The sequence below is a fragment of the Filicampus tigris genome, chromosome 5 (assembly GCF_054856515.1).
Source record: "Filicampus tigris isolate MCC_2025a chromosome 5, RoL_Ftig_1.0, whole genome shotgun sequence".
In the NCBI taxonomy this organism is placed as follows: domain Eukaryota; kingdom Metazoa; phylum Chordata; class Actinopteri; order Syngnathiformes; family Syngnathidae; genus Filicampus; species Filicampus tigris.
The window spans coordinates 6640939-6658677 of NC_141221.1; the positions used below are offsets into that span (position 1 = coordinate 6640939).

Consider the following 17739-nt stretch of genomic DNA (forward strand, 5'->3'; position numbering starts at 1 on the left):
CATTGCCTTGCTTAGTGTTATAAATTCTTACAAGGTTTGTCTTCACTTTCCATATACCTGTCAACCCCGGGGTGTAGACTACTGCAGTGGTCCCCAACCTTTTTTCTGCCACGGACCGTTCATACAAGTCTATGCAGTTATGCGGCCCGGCTCTGCGGGTGGGTGGGGACGAGTGGTGCCCAATATGTGTATTTGTTTTACTCATTTGCTAGCTTGTGCATTTAATATTCGCGTTGCGCAACGGAAATACTAGAAAAAAATCGAGTGGTAATTCTCCGACAAAGACGTTGAAATCGTCATTGTCTACGAACATATATCTCAACCACACATCACATTTGGATGGCTTTAAAGTCCGCGAGCGTGTCGTCTATATCACTGCCGTGACTTATAGCAGAGCTCCCGTGATCGGCTGTGTTGCCATTACTACTTTAAAGAATTATATAACTAAGATTTCATTGGCCAAGAGACCGAGGATTGGATTAAAAAAAGAAAAGGCATAACATTAACACAGTTATCACAGTTCGTCCTATCAATCCCCAGTACTATTCACATTGTGTACGAGTTCAATCAAGATGCTATTTGAATGTGAAATGAAACAGCATTAGCTCATTAGCATTAGCATTTCAGTGTAACAAATTGGCACCCAACAAAATTTGCCCAGGAACCCGAGTTCAGCCAACCATGGCCTGGTGTGAGTGACGTTAAGGTATTGAGCGTCAGATGTTTCATGTAGTTCTTTTGGTGCATTGCTTCATGTACGAGCGGAGCATCAAGCTTGTTAGCATTACATAGCTAACACCAAAAAAAAAAAAGATCACAGAGACACGGACGCGTGTTCTTTGACACGGCCCCGCAGCAAAGCAGGACTCATCTTCCTTGTCCTCCAGAAGGCCGCCGGAGTTTGATCTCCTCTCTTCCCCCCCCCCACCTCCATCTGCCCCAGGCGCCTGATTAAATGCTAATTAAATCCGTTAGCGCTGCTATCGCCGCCGCTAACTCCTCTCTCTCGCTCTGTCATGGAGATTAATGCCCCTCGTTCATCACGAACTACCTGCCCGACTCGCGAAGACCTCAGCCCCCCAAACCCCCTTCCTCTCTCTCCAAGATGGACGAGGGCTTTAAATTTTAATTTGAAAATTGCCCTCAATTACTTGGCCGGCGACCACTTGGCGGGAGGCGGGGTTACGGCAGCAGGTCAGCGGCCATGATGAGCGATAAGGGGACATTAATAAGAGCTGTGCCCGGATTCATTTAAAAGCGGACAGGCCGCTTTCTCATTATTGAGCTCCCCCCAGCTTTATTTAAAGGACTTTATTTAAGGCCGGCCCGTGAATGTGTCCTGCAGGACAGACGCTTAAAGCGTCTTGACAGAGTGGGAAAGTTACGACCATAACTTACACCCTGAGCAGTGAGCGCTCACACACGCGCACACGCACACACTCACGCTTGATCTGGACCCATCTTTTTTTCGGGGGGGGGGACATTTCGCAGGCCGCTGAGCCTTCACGAGCCTCCGAGGAGTCCAAAAATGTTTGAACAAAGTTACACACGTCGTTTACTTTTACGCCTCCCACAATCTCCGGCCCACAAATGTTTTAGTGGCTCCAATATCTGTAATGATTATAAGCAATTGGAGGATATTGAGCAAGCGGTAATGTCCAACCTGCTTCTTCTTTTGAAAAATGTAAGTTGTTCTTCTTCCTCTAATTCTTTTTCTAATTCTTCTTTTCCTTGTATTTGTTCTTCTTGCTAACACGCAGCTAATTGAAAAGGGGTGAATTATGACGGGAAGCGGAGCGGACTGGGGCCGAGCCAACAAATAGTATGTGCTCCTGTTTAACCTCCACCTTTGATGCGCTTGATGAATTACACATAGATTTACACACCTTGGACCAGCCTGACATCCAAAAAATACTGTCTCTTCTCCTGCTCCTACCTTATTTATTTTTTTATACCAAGTGTGCGCCGGATGTCCCTGCTGGGGCTTTAAATCTGTCTATTAGTGTTTAGAATGTCACTATGAGAGCAGAGAAATGGCGGAAAAGCCCACTTGACTCCTCGTTTTTCCCTCTGCAAATACACTCTGCAGACATTTAACTCCCTGTGTAACACCCGAAAGAGATGACAATGACATTGTCAGAGTTGTTCTCGAACGGGGTATCCCAGCTTTTTGAGTCCAGGGCAAACATTTTTCGAAGGACCCCTTCATAATCTTAAAGAGAAAGTCAAGAATATGTTCTATGCAAGCCCACTAGTTGAAACAGGGCGTTCTGATAAATGTTGCGTTTGTGGAATAAGTGTTAATCCACTCATTTTTAGCCATCTCCGGGGGCGGCCATTTTGTCTTCTGTCGACTGAAAATGACATCACAACTGCTCACCAACGACCAATCGCGGCTCAGATTCAGAAAACAGGTCAACCGCGATTGGTCGTTATGAGCAGTTGTGATGTCATTTTCAGTCGACAGAAGACAAAATGGCCGCCCCCAGAGATGGCTAAAAACCAGTGCATTTTCCTGCTTAACTTATATGCCACAAACACAAAATTAATCAGAATGCCCTGTTTCAACTAGTGGGAACATATTCTTGAAAAAAAAAACAACACTACTGCACCCCTAACCCTGCATGGCACCTGGGGGTTCCAGTGACCCCAGTTTGACAACCACTGTTCTAGCGTGTTCCAGGTGACGTCACGCCGCATGTAATCAAACACGGTAAGGACGTGGACCTAAGCAGGAGCGGAAGAGACGGCTTTCCACATTTCACATCCCCCGGCAGACTGCTTGATTAAAAGCCTAAACGAGCAGCAGCGTGATGTCCCACTCAGTCATCCGGGCCCGCTTCTCTTGCCTCCTTTTCCTCCAGCAGCAGCAGGAGCAGCAGGAGCAGCAGGAGGCGCCGAGCGTCCGGCCGACTGGAACAAAGACGGGAAGAGAGCGGAAAAAGAAGGATGGAGCGACAGGAAGGCGAGAGAATGAGAGCATACATCATGGCCCTCATCGCTGACATTTGTGCTCGCTGCGGAGTTGCGCCATGAATTTTAATACGAAGCCGTGGTGAGGAACAAAAAAAAAAAAAGAGGCCCTGTTTCTCCTCTGACAGCAAATCTGTTCAAGTCGTGACCCGTCTTGCCTCATATGGGTCAAGAAAACACATCATGGCAATGCAACAAGGTGAGTGCGAGGACAATGGCTCCAATTATATTGGCAGGCTTGGTGGGCAGAAAGACATGTTTTGACAAAAGTCTAATATTTACATTTGTCGAACGCAGTAAAAACAATTTTTTTTTTTTCACTTTTTTCAACAGTTTGCACCAAAATTTAATATCTTATCCCTTGGCTCTTAAACAATTTTGTCACAAAGATTTGTTTGTTGTAATTTTTTTTGTATATATATATTTTTTAATCAATAGATCCTCCTAGTGACCAAACAAGCCACATAAAAAATTTTTAAAAAATTAAATAAGAGCATAATCCTCTTGACCACTCACCCCCCCCCCATCTGAAAACACCACTAGCGAGCCCCAGGCCCTTCTCGAACTTTTTCTATATGCACAACCAGTGGCAGCAGTTATGAACCCCCCCCCATAACTAAGCGTTCCCTCCGTAACGAGCCGCGCGATTGGTCGGTCACGCCATTAGCCGCGCTAGTCTCACCTCACTCCGCTTCCCTGCCAACTCACCTTGGCGGTGTGTGTGTCTGTGCAGACCCCCACCACCAGCACCACCACTAATCCCAACCTTCTTTGGGGAGGGATAAGAGTAATACAACAAGAGCCAGTGCTACTAATGAAATCCTATTATTTTCCAGAATGTCAGGAGGGGAGGGAAGGGGGTAGAAATTGTATGAGGTATTGATTGACTAGAGTGGAAGGGATGCCAGGAGGAGGGAAGTTTTTTAATCCGAGCAGGGAATAATGAGAAGGAGAAGCTTAGGAGTAGATGGGGAAGTTGAGGAGACGCGATGCGTTCAAAGACGCGCGGGCTCAGGTGTGTGCGAATGGCTCGCAGACGCGCGGCCATTCTCCATCAGTCACCGTTCAGCCTCTGAGATCGAATTAGACCCGGCCCCCCATTACTTCAAGGTTGCCATGGGGACTGTGTGACACCTCCCTAAAGGCTGCTGTGTGCCACCGCATACAGTGGTGAAAAAACGAGGGTTGCCCTAACGTTTATTTGATGTTTCATACAGAGTAGTGATCTTTCTCGTGCAATTTTTGGGAGCAATTTCTTCTGCCACATTTCCTGTCCTTAATTATCCAAGGAAACAGAATAGTGGAAGGAAATGCATATTCCTGCCCATGTTTTGGATTGCAATATACAATGGACCCCCACTGCTAGCGGGCGACAGGGACCGGGCAAGCACATGACAAGCAAAAATCTGCATATTATTATTATATCGCATCCATAATACATCCAGCTTCCCTCAGAGATTGGAGGAAGACCAACTTATTTAGGTCACTCATTCTTCCTTTGTTATAATGTTTAAAGAAATTCACTTTAAAAAGAATATTTGTTTGTGTGATGTTTCGTGTGATCTTATTACCTTCATTATCATGTTGATGGTACACAGTGGCTCATCTGTCTGGCTCCCCCTTCTTTGTCACCAACTATTCTGTAGAGCTCTATAATATTAGTCCCCTCATTGCATGTAAGCAAAATCCCCATTGTTACTTTTAAGTTTTGTTGTTTGTTCATTTGCCACATTAGAAAAGTGGATCTGGGATTGGCTAGCAACCAATTCAGGGCGTACCCCGCCTACTGCCCGAAAACAGCTGGGATCGGCTCCAGCACGGCCCGCGACCCTTGTGAGGATAAGCGGTATGGATAATGGATGGACAAAAGTGGATTTCAGGTAACGACAACAGGGGGAGATAGGAAGGAGGAGGTAATGATAAGATGAAGGACGCACTTATTGTGAACCGCCTGCATATTTGCAGTTTGGCATTTGCAAAGTCACCTATTTGTGGGCGTGTTTTTGAAAGTAACCAATCCTTCGCTATTCCCTGCAAAACTTGACGATTCCCTGTTTATGTGCTTAGGCCAAAGCCACGTTGCTTTGGCTCCATCTGGTGGCAACTTGGTGCAAAAAAACAAAAACAAAACATGTTGAACTTGAACTAAGGGGAGGATCCCCATTGAGTCAGACCATAGCTTTATCTAACAGCATAAAGTGTTTTGCCGCCATCTTGTAGCCTCTCTAGGCAATTCTAAACCTTTTTGTGTCAGCGCCAACTGCTTGCGAGCTGTCACTTCAGAATGCGTTCACTGTAAATCATAACTGGGGGCTTTGATCACTGTGAGCGAGCCAGTGGTCATTTAAAATGCGTCTGTGTGCAGAAATTAAACCGATACGTGCAACAACTCCATCAAACATAAGCAGCTGGCAATCTTTTTTTCCCCCCCATATTTGAATTGCATCTACATATATTCAAGCAGAATCATTTGTCTTATTGAACTTCTTTCCCCCCCCCCGAGAAATCCTGCATGCACAAGATCACTTAACCAACACACACACACATACACACAGATCCAGGGATGTGCTATTGAAAGCAGATACATGCCTGTGTGCACAAATTGGAGTTTTTTTGTCAGCAGCACGGCTCTAATGAATGGCCAGAGAAAGGATGCCACCCACAGCACCATCTGGCTAATGCCCCGTCCTCTGCCTATGAATTTGGCTCAATTGTGCCCAAGAGAGAGAAGCCACATGTTCATTATGAAAGCAGCAGGGGGCTTAGAGATCCCCCGAGTGGCGCCGAGCGAGCGAGCGTGTCACAGGACGATGTGACTCACTATGCTATGGTGCTATGGAGGAACAAGGCGATGAAGAAGAAAAAAAAAAAAAGACATGAGTTTGTCAGCCAACCTTGACAGACTTCCAGCAGGGAGGATTCCCTATTGTTTCAAGTAGATTCTTTTTCCCAGCATGCATTGTGGGCAAACGTATCACAATAATGACGCCAAGTCAACTATTATTTTTTTTCCTCTTGTGAAAAGCCAATTTGGCCTTTTTAGCTAGAAGAAAACCTGTTTTAGTCACGTTTTTGGGGCACACAATAAAAAGACTGACTTAGAATAATGACTGTATTATTATATATTTTTTGATTTGTATTAAAAATGATATCACAAAATTGTATTTTTGCTAGATTCCCTGAATATTTTTTTTTTTTTTTTTTTGGCTCGCTGCTCACCGTGGGTTTTATTAACCTTTTTGCTCTCGCACTAGTTTTGGTCACTCTTCAATTTTCTGCCCCAAATGACTAAAACTCACTTCATTCATCCCAATATCACGGTTTCAATAGTATAGGATACTATGATTGCTGCACCTATTTTCAGCCTGTTTTGAGCGTTTTATTCACCGTGCGCTATGCTGTAATATAATGTAGAACTATGTCACGTGCAGTTTGTTGTCTGCGTACTGCTAAGTATTTGCTTTTATTTTGCGTTGTTTGATTCTACTGTCTACTGCCAGGTCGGCTCTGCAAATGAGAATTTGAAATTGCCTTACCTGGGATGAATAAAGGGTATGTTATTGACATTTTAAAACGTTTAGTATGATTGTAGGATCCCGCTGGCCAGAAAGTAGGAATTAAAGTTAATGATTATTTTTCCAACAGTGAATATGTGCTAAATAATCAGCGTTTGAGTTCATGTATATTGACAAGAAAACCTGTTTTAAAATTTAAAATGATTGTTTTGTTTCTTATCTCTTGGGAGGCTGATAATATTTTTGGTTTGTTTGTTGTATTCGAGTGTAGGAAAATCATTTTGTGAGTAGGCAAAAAACGTTTTCATGTAATTGCTTTAGTTGTTTTTCAAATGTATTTATTTTTTTGTCTCTTGGCCGTTAGTATTTGTTTTGTTTTCATATCTAGGAGTGGACACACTTCCACTTTTTCTACAGTATATGTGGTTAGCCCCTTAGTATAATTGCCTACGTCAGTCTTTTCTGTAGCAGTAAAATAATACCAATGTGCTAGCTAAAAAAAAATTGTTTTTTCTTTATGTCTGCGTAGACTTTCAGTAATCCAGGTCACGGTATTCCACAAAAATTGAATTGCGACAACTGGACTCTTCATTGTAATTTTTTTTTCCTGTTTTGTGAAAACGTGACTTGGGCAATTGAATTATTTGGTTAAGAGGAACGACTTCAGATTTTTTTTGTAGTTGACGTTCCGATGATAATAGCCAAGTCGAAGTCAAGTAATGAATGACATGATTGATATTTTTTCCAGTTGTCAACTCGCTGCCTGTGCAACTGTTTTGCCGTCTACCTCCAAATACAGAACAAATTCACTCTCCCCACCAATGGACATGTGCTCCGCGCCATACGCAGGTGCAGTCACCCCAGCCCCACAACAGTTGTTGTTTTTTGTGCGTGTATGATTTTTGGTATATTTGCCTGTTTTGTGTCTTTTCTGGAAGTGAGTTCTGATTGTCCACAAGGGCCTTGTACTTAGAGCGGAAGTCAACCCAAACATATTTTTTTCAAGAATATGTTACCACCAGGCCCACTAGTTGAAACACGGCATTCTGATTAATTTTGTGTTTGTGGAATATAAGTTAAGCAGTAAAATGCACTCGTTTTCAGCCATCTCTGGGGGCGGGCATTTTGTCTTCTGTCGACTGAAAATGACATCACAACTGCTCACAACGACCAATCACGGCTGACCTGTTCTCTGAATCTGAGCCGTGATTGGTCCATGTGAGCAGTTGTGATGTCATTTTCAGTCGACAGAAGACAAAATGGCCGCCCCCAGAGATGGCTAAAAAAGAGTGGATTAACACTTATTCCACAAACGCAATATTTATCAGAATACCCTGTTTCAACTAGTGGGCTTGCATAGAACATATTCTTGAAAAAAATACGTTTGCGTTGACTTCCGCTTTAAGACTCTGTAATTCCACCTGTTGCTTTGACATGCACCTACGAGCCGGCAAATGCACTCTTGTGTGGCTAGAAATTGTTTTTATGAAACTAGAATAAAGAAAACCTGATTCGAGTAGAGAAAGTATATTTTTAGTGCAGCTCTGGGCATAACCTAAGTGATACCAGGACCTGAATTGAAACATGGCTGCCATTTTGAAGTAAAATGCTTACAGCATCATCGAGTGTGCACAAAGCCCCATTCGGTATCTTTATCTGTATCTGGACCATCGTGAGAGCAGCCTGACAGCATGTGTCAGGCACCGCTAAACCCCCCCTGGACCCATAAAAAGCCGGGGCCTCCTCGGTGAAAGAATGGCGGCTGGAGGAACCCGGTGGGACTCATAGGAAGAAGGTATGGAGAGAAATAAAATGTGGGGGGTTTTTTCCCCCTCCTCTCCCATTCCAGCACGGCGTGTGCCATGCGTGGCCACGCAGGCAGATGGGGGAGGTGCAGGTGGAAATAAAACATGCATGAGTCGCCTGCAGCCCAGGAAAATAATTACTGTCATTTAGCAGACATGTACAAGAAAGTCCCCCCCCCCCCTCTCACCAACCCCCACGTCTGCCCAAAGGACGCTACACGCCACATGCATACCGATCAACTGCACTGCCAGGCGGGCACGGACCACGTGTTTGCCCCACTTGATTACCTCCACCAGGGAGATTAGGTTGTTATCGCCGCAGCTTTGTCTGTTTGTCAACTCGACCGTTGTCTTATCCTGTTTATGGTTAAGGCGGCTCAAGCCTATCCCAGGTGACTTTGAGTGAATGCTAGGTTATGACCTACACAGGTCAGCTGTGAGTCCCTGGACTGACACATACCTGTATGTTATCTACAACCATTGCGCACTGCATGTATCACAGGTGCCAAAAGTACTTTTGAACTGAATTTTTTTTTTTAAACGCTGATGACAAGTTCCAGTCATTGTCCAACTTTAAAGTGTTTTTTCTTATAAACATCTAGTTAGAGTCTTCATCAGACCAGATATATTTTTGTAAACATAAAAGACAGTTTTAAATAAATATTGCGTTTGTGGAATAAGAGTTAATCCACGCCTTTTTGGCCAGCTCTGGGGGCGGCCATTTTGTCACTTCTGTCGACTGAAAATGACATCACAGTGCCTCAGGGCTCAGGTAACGACCAATCACGGCTGACCTGTTTTCTCAAGCTGAGCCGTGATTGGTCGTTATCAGAGCCCTGAGCAGTTGTGATGTCATTTTCAGTCAAGTCGTGCCAAAATGGCCGCCCCCTGAGATGGCTTAAAAATGGGTGGATTTTGCTGCGTAACCCATATAGCACAAACGCACTATTAATCAGAATGCCGTGTTTCAGCTAGTGGGCCTGCTGGGAACATATTCTTGAAAAAAATATGTTTGGGTTGAGTTCCCATTTAAGACTTCAATGAAGACATTTTTTGTGTACGTTCAACCTAATGCTGTAGAGCAGGGGTCACCAACGCGGGCACCAGGTAGCCCCCAAGGACCACGTGAGTAAAAATAGCTCACCTTCGATAGGGCATTGTGATTTTCTAGGAATGTTCATTTCAAAATGTAAACAATTGAAGAGATTTATAGAAAAAGACTGTTGCGTATTGGTATGAATGTGTTTCCTAATTCCTGTGAAACATCATTATCATGATCAGTGTCTTCACACAAATGAATGTCATTAATTACTAACAATAACCAGGGGTAAATGAATCTTTTTAGAATCGATTATCTTACTGATGATTCCATCGATTACTCTGGAAATCACCCCGAGTCATAAATTTTTGTGTCAACTAATTTGTGTCAACCGGTACCACTTCGTACTAATCGATCACCAAGGAGTAGCTCTCAGCCTCAATGTCTTCACTAACGGTTAACTTTTTGAACTGAAATTTGTCACTCGTTTTTGTAAAACCTTCATGTATTCAACGGACATAATTATTTTTATTAACACTGAAGACAATTTAGAGTCTTCAGTGCGCGTTGAGCCATGCATGTCGAGTGCACTATTTAGATTCGGACTTGTTTAAATCTTGATTCAGGACTTATGCTTACACTTGGACATTCAGTTCAACCACAGGTAGGTCTGTTTTACTGCCTCTTCTCCTGTCTCCTGCACCTTCCTCTCCTGCTTGGAGTTGGAGCTAGGTGGTGATGATTGACGTGAGGCTGTTGTTGGTACAGGTTCTTCACCTACCGATCAGAGGTGGAGCATTTCCACCAGCCGTGTTGCTATGGAAGACTCTGCAGCGACCAACCGAGGCACGTCCTGAGGAAGAACTACTTTCTTAAAGGCGCCTCATTCCATTAAATGGACTCTTACGTTCCTTTAGTCAACATTGTACAAGCACAATACTGTATATGCAATAAATGCGATTGCCCTTTTGGCATCCATTGCATTCTTTCATTCTCTGAGGGGGATAAATCAATCTATGGTCCCGTCTCAAGGTTTCTCCCTTTTTCCTCAAATGAGGTTTTGAGTTTTTCCTTGGCTCATTGGGGGGGTTTAGATCGGGGAATATCACTGATCTCTGTGAACTGTAGACTTGTGATGTTATTTGAGACTCTTTGGTGATTAAGGGCTACATAAACAAACTTGACTTGCCTAGATTTCACAAAACAGTTGAGACTGTTTGCTCTCGATTCCCTCTTGTTTCAATATGTCCAAATAGTACAGTGTAAAGTCCTTTTCCTTGGCTCAGATCAGATTCCATGATGCGGTTCCTGGATGTTAGCTAACGTTAAATCCCGTCCAAATTCCATCCCCTCCTCTTCTTTGTCTCAGTGCTGTGGAGTGCGAGCAGCAAACGCATTTATTGGGAGTGGAGGGCTGCCAGCAGAGGTCAAACGTCTGCCTCGCTATCATTCTTTATGACTGATCTAGTGATGCGGCCTTCATTACCTTGAATTATACGTCGCCATTATTACGTCTCCCCCAAGGCCCGCGTATGGGACGCCTCTGGCCTTATCAAGCTATCATCTTACCCAGGAGGGGCGTTAAAGCTGCAACTCTCCGATGACATCTGCCTCCAACATGGACAACTTTAACATTCTCACGTGCGCCCGTGCGTGAGGTATGTTCGTGCATGGCAAGCTTGTCATCCAATACTAGAGCGATATTAAAAATTCTGCCTGTACAAAGACAATTAGCACAGTAGCGCCTCCTTGGCCGATGGATACATTTTTCCCACTGACATTGATTGAAACGCTATTCATCTGTTACCGCACCCGCAAAACACCAAAATGTCCTTTGTTACATATTTTAAAAAGTAAAAATAGTACTTTATTGTAGAAACCAACCCCAAAAAAATACTGCTTGAGAAACGTGCAATTATTGGACTGACTACGCACATGCTTGATGTGTGTGCCTTGAAGGAGCATGGCCTAATGAGTGATGTCAGGCACTGGAGTCTCCTAAGTTTCAGCACTGGCGCGTCAAGGTACCACTGTAGTTTCCGAGTTGCTCTGCGCTAGCAATGGACTGACTGCATCCAAAATGGTTTTTGCTGAAGGCGCTCATTGTTCCTGATTGAGCCCATCGGTGCGAAACATTTGAATATAAATCGGGAATGAGAACAGCGGGGTAGCTCCAGCCTGAATCACCTTGTTGTCGCCGCTGCCCGTCTCTGCAGCGCACCTCCTGTGCACCCGCTGTGTTTATTAGCACAAGTGAGGCGGCGGTGTGAAGTAGACTGATAATCTGCGAAACCAGCGGGGCGCTGTTTTGGCGCACATCGTGTTTTGCAACTCATTGTTGCTGGGATAGAAGTGGCAGCCGGAGCACAGGGGGAGGGATGGATGGATGATGGATGGTGAATGTCATCCATATTCCCCCCCATCCATCAATTCAACAATCCACAAATCCATTCGTCCATATTCCCACCATCCATCCATCCACCCGTCCCACCACTCACCTGTCCATCCAACAATCAACAGATGGCTAGAAGGATGGACGGCTTGGAATATGGATGAAACAGATGCAAAGGGTGATGGGAGTTTGGGAAGATGGATGGATAAATGGATGGTTGGGTTGTTGTATTATTGAATGGACGGAAGGACCTACAGGCAGCAGCCAATCAGGTTCCATTGCTTAACCTTGTGCTCTATCAAAATGTGTCTTACCTTTGGTATTAGTCTACAGCACACCCACCAGCCACAACATTAGATACGCTTGCACCAACTAACGAGCTCCAATACAGAAATAAATGAATCATCATGAAATACATAACTGATACATCATTTAAAACTTTAAAAGGCGTTTATTTACTATGACACTACCATCATTGATCACCAGTGAGTATGCTAACGCAACTTATTGTGCTGCAGTGTGAGCTAAGAGGAGGTCCATACTCAGCAGGGGGTCCGTATCAGACAGTATATGGATATTACAACCACGCACGCACGCATGCACGCAAACACACGTCTCCCTCCCCAGTGTGCTGCCATATTGGGCAGCCAGTTAGGGAGTCAGTGCGCAGTAACAGGGCTATTAGGACTCCCAGGGACCCTATTGATCTCCTCATTGATCCCCTTCGCCTCGCCTCGGCCAGACAAGCGGCCGGTGTTTATACGGCCTCGACGGGAGCGGGGAAGTGCTACACTACAGCCTAGTGCGCGCCGGACACACCAGAGGATTGAAAGCCATAAGAGCAACCGTGACAGAAGGTGGAACACACACCTATTATATGCCCTTTGGCGTTTAGAGCATTATCAGCATATCCAGCAAGATTTCAGTTCAGCGAGCATCAAGGGATTAAAGTAGAAATACTATGGCCAAGAGACTTTTTTGGAATATAAATATGGAAGCGCTTCTGAGTTTAATCCATTCCATGACCATGCTGGTAACTCAAAACACTCACAAGTCAAAACTTCTTTTCCTATTTCAATGCCATTAATTCGTTCACACTCTGTGCTTCTTGCAGTGTTTGCGCCTTGAAAATATTGATATTTTTTTCCAGACGATAAATATATGCCTTTGAATATTGCTATATTTTCTGTCTAAATGTTTTGCTGCACCGTATGTGTTCATGCTTCAAGCATTTTAACACCGCTACATAAATAGATGCCATTCATTTGTTCGTCAATGGCGTTATGTTTTGTGTGTTGGCATTAAGAGGGCGGACTTTTGTTGTTGTGTTCCACCTTAGAGTGTCCATTGCACATGGACATAAATATTGTGACACCAAGACATTACACATACAGAAAGGGAAAATTAAGAAGAATTACATCCATTTTTTCCTCTATTGCTTTTTTGTTCTTTATTACTATTTCTATGTTCCATCCATCCATTATCTATACCGCTTATCCTCACAAGGGTCGAGGGCGTGCTGGAGCCTATCCCAGCAGTCCTCGGGCAGTAGGCGGGGGACACCCTGAATTGGTTGCCAGCCAATCACAGGGCACACAGAGACAAACAAACAACCTCACTAACAATCACACCTAGGGGCAATTTAGAGTGGCCAATCAACTTATCATACATGTTTTTGGAATGTGGGAGGAAACCGGAGTACCCGGAGAAAACCCACACAGGCACGCTGAGAACATGCAAACTCCACACAGGGAGGCCGGAGCCGGGATCGACCCCACGACCTCTGAACTGTGAGGCGGACGTGCTGACCAGTCGACCACCGCGGCCTCTATTTCTATGTATTTATTATTATTTATATTTGTTTATTATTATATATCCTTTATTGGAGTCACAGGTGACTGGTCAACAGTCAGTCGCCGGGGACGTATAGTATAGACAAACAACCATCCACACTCTCACCTACGGACAATTTTAAGTCTTTGATAAACAGCCATGTTTTTTAAATGTGGGAGTCATATATTAGTGCTGTCAAGCAATTAAATTTTCTAAATTAATTAATCGCAAAATTTTCCATAATTGATCGCGATTAATCGCATTTTTCAACTACATTTTTTTTTACGAAGCTTGGAACCAATATTTACTTGAGTAAAATCTTGAAATGAATGTGGAAAAAAAATACAAGTATATTTCGATTCAAGGACTGCTCTAATAGCTTTCTTTGATCCTTGAATACGATTCTTTTCCTGTAAAATACAACAGTTAAGCGACCAAAAAAGTACAACTAATACGGTATTTGAATTTGGCTTTGCAAAGTGTGCAAAATATTTGGGATTTCTCTAATGAGCCGTCGAGAAAATGTTTTTTGTCCTACTTGATATGCTCTCAGTGATTTCTTTACATAAACAAACAAATGCCATGAATCCACTTTTAGCAGTGTGGAGTCCGACTGTATGTTATTAATATCAGAGGGCAGCTGGCAGGTCCTCATCAAGTCCAGTTGATTAATAACAGGCCTCGTCACACCTTCACTCATCACTAATGGCCCTCTGTCTATTATTATCACTTCATAATGAGGTCTAAAAGAAGTCGGGCATAAGTGTGCACACGTATGCGCACGCTGACTCTAATTACATGCGTGACATATTACAGTACAGCAAAGCTAAAGCTCAGAACATGTATAGCAGTAAGCATGTCTACCTTACAGTTCTGACGTTTGGGTTTCATTCCAGCGTGAACTCCGCCTCTCGCCCCAAATGTCAGCTGGGACACTCTCCAGCTCAGCCAAGACCCTAATGAAGATAAGCAGAGCAGACTATAAAATGGATGACTTCAAGTGCAAAATACACTATGATGGAACTGTATTCTCTTGAAAATGACAAACTAGCTCACAGAATATGGAAACAAGGCACACTAATCTAAAGTATGATCCAGCAGGGAGGCATCACTGGATCATCTGTGCAGGTAGCAGATAGGAAGAGGAAGTCTTAGTTAACCTGTTGAAAATCATTGCTGTGGTGCAATACCTCCACTCAGGGGGATTAAATCCTATAGCTGATAACAAGGAAGAGCAGTGAAACACTGCCAGATCTTGCATGGCTGCCATTACATTTTAAACACAGCGCCCAAAACCGAAAAGACTTCACCGGAAAAAATACTGCGCGCTACCATAATGATACATAATTCGTTCATACAACAGTAGCATAGTAGCGATACGCGTTCAAAAAGTAATACTATTGCAAGTCACTTCAAGATTATGCACAGTTTGTGGTACATTCATCTGACTTTGGTACAATAAAAATGGGTTCAGCTCCCACTCAGTGACTCTGTGAGAGTGAATGGTTGTTTGTCTATATGTGTCCTGTGATTGGCTGGCGACCACTTCAGATGGTACCCCACCGCTCACCCAATGTCAGCTGGAATAGGCTCCACCACACACATGACCCTAAACAGGATAAGCAGTGTATTAAATGGATGGATGGATACAAATATTCAAAAGTACGCTAAAACTGCACGCGCAAACACACATTACGGATACCAAAGATAATAAAAAGGGGAAAAAACGACTCATGGCAATTTAAATTCTAAAATGCATATTAAGTGTATAATGCACACTTGTATTATAAATATACATATATCTAGCCTTTTTTTTTTTTTTAATAGTGCTTGACCTCACTAGGGTAACTGGAGAGGAGTGTATTTACTACCACGAGAACAGTACGTTTATGGGAAACATGACGTCATGACTTTTCCAGGTTGCTATGTCAAAATTCACATCATTTGTTTTCTGGTTAGAATATACTGTACAGCCAAGTGTTGAGCAGAAGCTCCATTCCGCCAACGCAATCTGTGGCTAACAGTACCCTCTACTGGCAGGAGATGGCATATTGTCCGTCCATCCATCCATTCTCTGTACCACTTATCAGCCGCAGGGGTGCCGGAGCCGATCCGAGCTGACTTTGGGTCTGAACTGGTCGCCAGCAAACCGAAGGGAGCATAAAGACAAAACCATTTATACTCACATTCACACCTATGGACAATTTGTAGTCTTCAATTAACCTACCATGCATGTTTTAGGAATGTGGGCAAAAACTCCAAACAGGGAGGTAGCAGCCCAGATTTTAATGAGCTCCAGCTCACCAGTGACTCTCCAGAGGACAAGCAGTACATATAGAAAATGGATGGACTTGAACTGTAATATCCACAATTCTCAGTTATTTGATGGTGCTAGTTGGGTGATGCAAATATTGTTCCCTATGCAAATGAAGAAAGGGTTAATAAATAACCGAGGTGGCAGGAGCACTGGAGTCTGGACCTCCTCTTCATCCGTCGAACGCACTAGTTGTTTCTTGGTGAGGTGGTTCCAGGTCTTATTTGAAGACATCTTCTCAACCTACAAAGAGAAGAAGGTACAGTATACAAATGAAGAACATAAGGAAGTACTTGTGGTCCATCCTCCACGTGTTGACGTCTTGTGTTGGGTTTGCAATGCTCTGCGTGGGCGGTTATCTGATGTCCTCGAAACACGGGTACACAGACACGAGGGGACAGGTCATGGCCTGCACCCTGATGTCTTGTGGCTTCCTGGCCATGTTCACCGGCGTCACCTGGACCATCTTCCAGCGTGTAAAGAGTAAGGTGGACCAAAGGAGGAGAAGACACCAGCAGAACATACAAGTGTATACAATAGAGAGGTCAGTTACACGAGATAACCTTTTTAAAAAGTATCAGAACTGAACCTTGGGCTACTCTGCATCCCACATAAGAAAAAGGACAGGGAGATACAACCAGGAAAACGATGTCGGTCAGAAAGACACACCGAGTAGTAATTTACATCAGGAACAGCACTTAGCACAGCATTTATTTGTAGGTTCATCCATAGATATTATATAGTCTGTATTAAATACAAAGCACTGGATAATATAACTAAAGTAGTCAACCTATAGATCTCAGTAGACATCTGCTATTTTATTTTTGCAGACCATTGCCCTGATAATGGAGAATGAGCAGCACCATACCATTTTTACTTCTAAAGTAGGCGGCACGCTTCCGTCTTAGCAATGTCACTTGAAGTAAACCACTTGGAAACTACAATAGATGAAACGGCAAGTGGTGGAAATTCAGACATAGCTAACATTCATTTATTCATTTAGGGAGTAATGGACTTTTCTGTTGCTTTGATTGATGGCACAGACGAGCTCTTTTGAATAATGGAAAGGGTGGTGTAGAGCTGACGTTAGCTAGCAGGCTAGCCATTATGTTTACCAGTCTCCGAAACAACCAAATCACACATTTTTATACATAATTGTGAGGAAATGTCTTCCACGAACCAGATGGATTGATTCGTACTGTCCCTTGAGAAGTCGCTACTACGTCTTGCGACAGTATCGTCCTCACCTCCGGATTCCGCAGGATTTATTTCATTGTTTTGAAGGATATTGAAAAAAAAAAAAAACGAACTGCATTTTGGGTATATCTGGCGGTGCAACCCCTAACACAAAAAGTTTTGACATTGTTTCTATGGTCTATAGATGACATCAAGATAATACCTCTCTTTCCCACGTGTATCCACCATTTTGTTTAGGCGTCCTAGTTCTTTCCCTCCATCCTACGAAGAGTCTCAGAGGTGCCATCAGTGTCCGGAGGCATACCAGGAGTACGTGGTCCTGGATGGGGTTCAGGTGGTTCTTAGCCTGGCACCTCCACTCTACACACAGGACGGCACGCAAAGCACAGATTGCACGGGGAGCTGGGAGCGGCCGCCAGTTTACGAGGATTCTTCTCTTGAGACGTGCAGATGAGGGGAGGATGTCCCATGGAATGGCAAGATGCAGACTGCATGTTATGTGGAGCAAGCGGACGTCGGCGCACAGTTGACCCGATTAGATGGTTCCACAGAGAGAGACACTTAAGAAGACATAGCATTGGATATGATCCAGCCCTTACGTAAAGTTGTGGGGGTGCATCTTGTGCAGCAATGCAAAAGATTAATCAGCAGTTTTCACAATCGCTTGATTT

At 43.8% G+C, this 17739-nt stretch overlaps 1 protein-coding gene across 5 annotated transcripts; it reads right to left on the minus strand.

The window, feature by feature from the left end:
- Nucleotides 1–2519: 2519 nt before the first annotated feature.
- Nucleotides 2520–17644, minus strand: LOC147147075 (uncharacterized). Of its 5 annotated transcripts, none has more exons than XM_086031104.1 (6): nucleotides 17271–17644; nucleotides 16008–16114; nucleotides 15785–15913; nucleotides 15585–15691; nucleotides 14427–14513; nucleotides 2520–2913 (listed from the first exon to the last, which is right to left on the minus strand). In XM_086031104.1, exons 1-6 carry the CDS (start codon nucleotides 17352–17354, stop codon nucleotides 2795–2797), a joined length of 633 nt encoding a protein of 210 aa, XP_085887230.1. In that variant the 5' UTR covers nucleotides 17355–17644; the 3' UTR covers nucleotides 2520–2794. The 5 variants fall into 5 exon arrangements, 3 of the variants coding, with proteins under 3 accessions (XP_085887230.1, XP_085887231.1, XP_085887232.1); XM_086031105.1 differs by having other exon boundaries at nucleotides 14422–14513; XR_015086855.1 differs by lacking the exons at nucleotides 15585–15691; nucleotides 15785–15913; nucleotides 17271–17644 and adding an exon at nucleotides 17052–17240 and having other exon boundaries at nucleotides 14422–14513.
- Nucleotides 17645–17739: the final 95 nt, after the last annotated feature.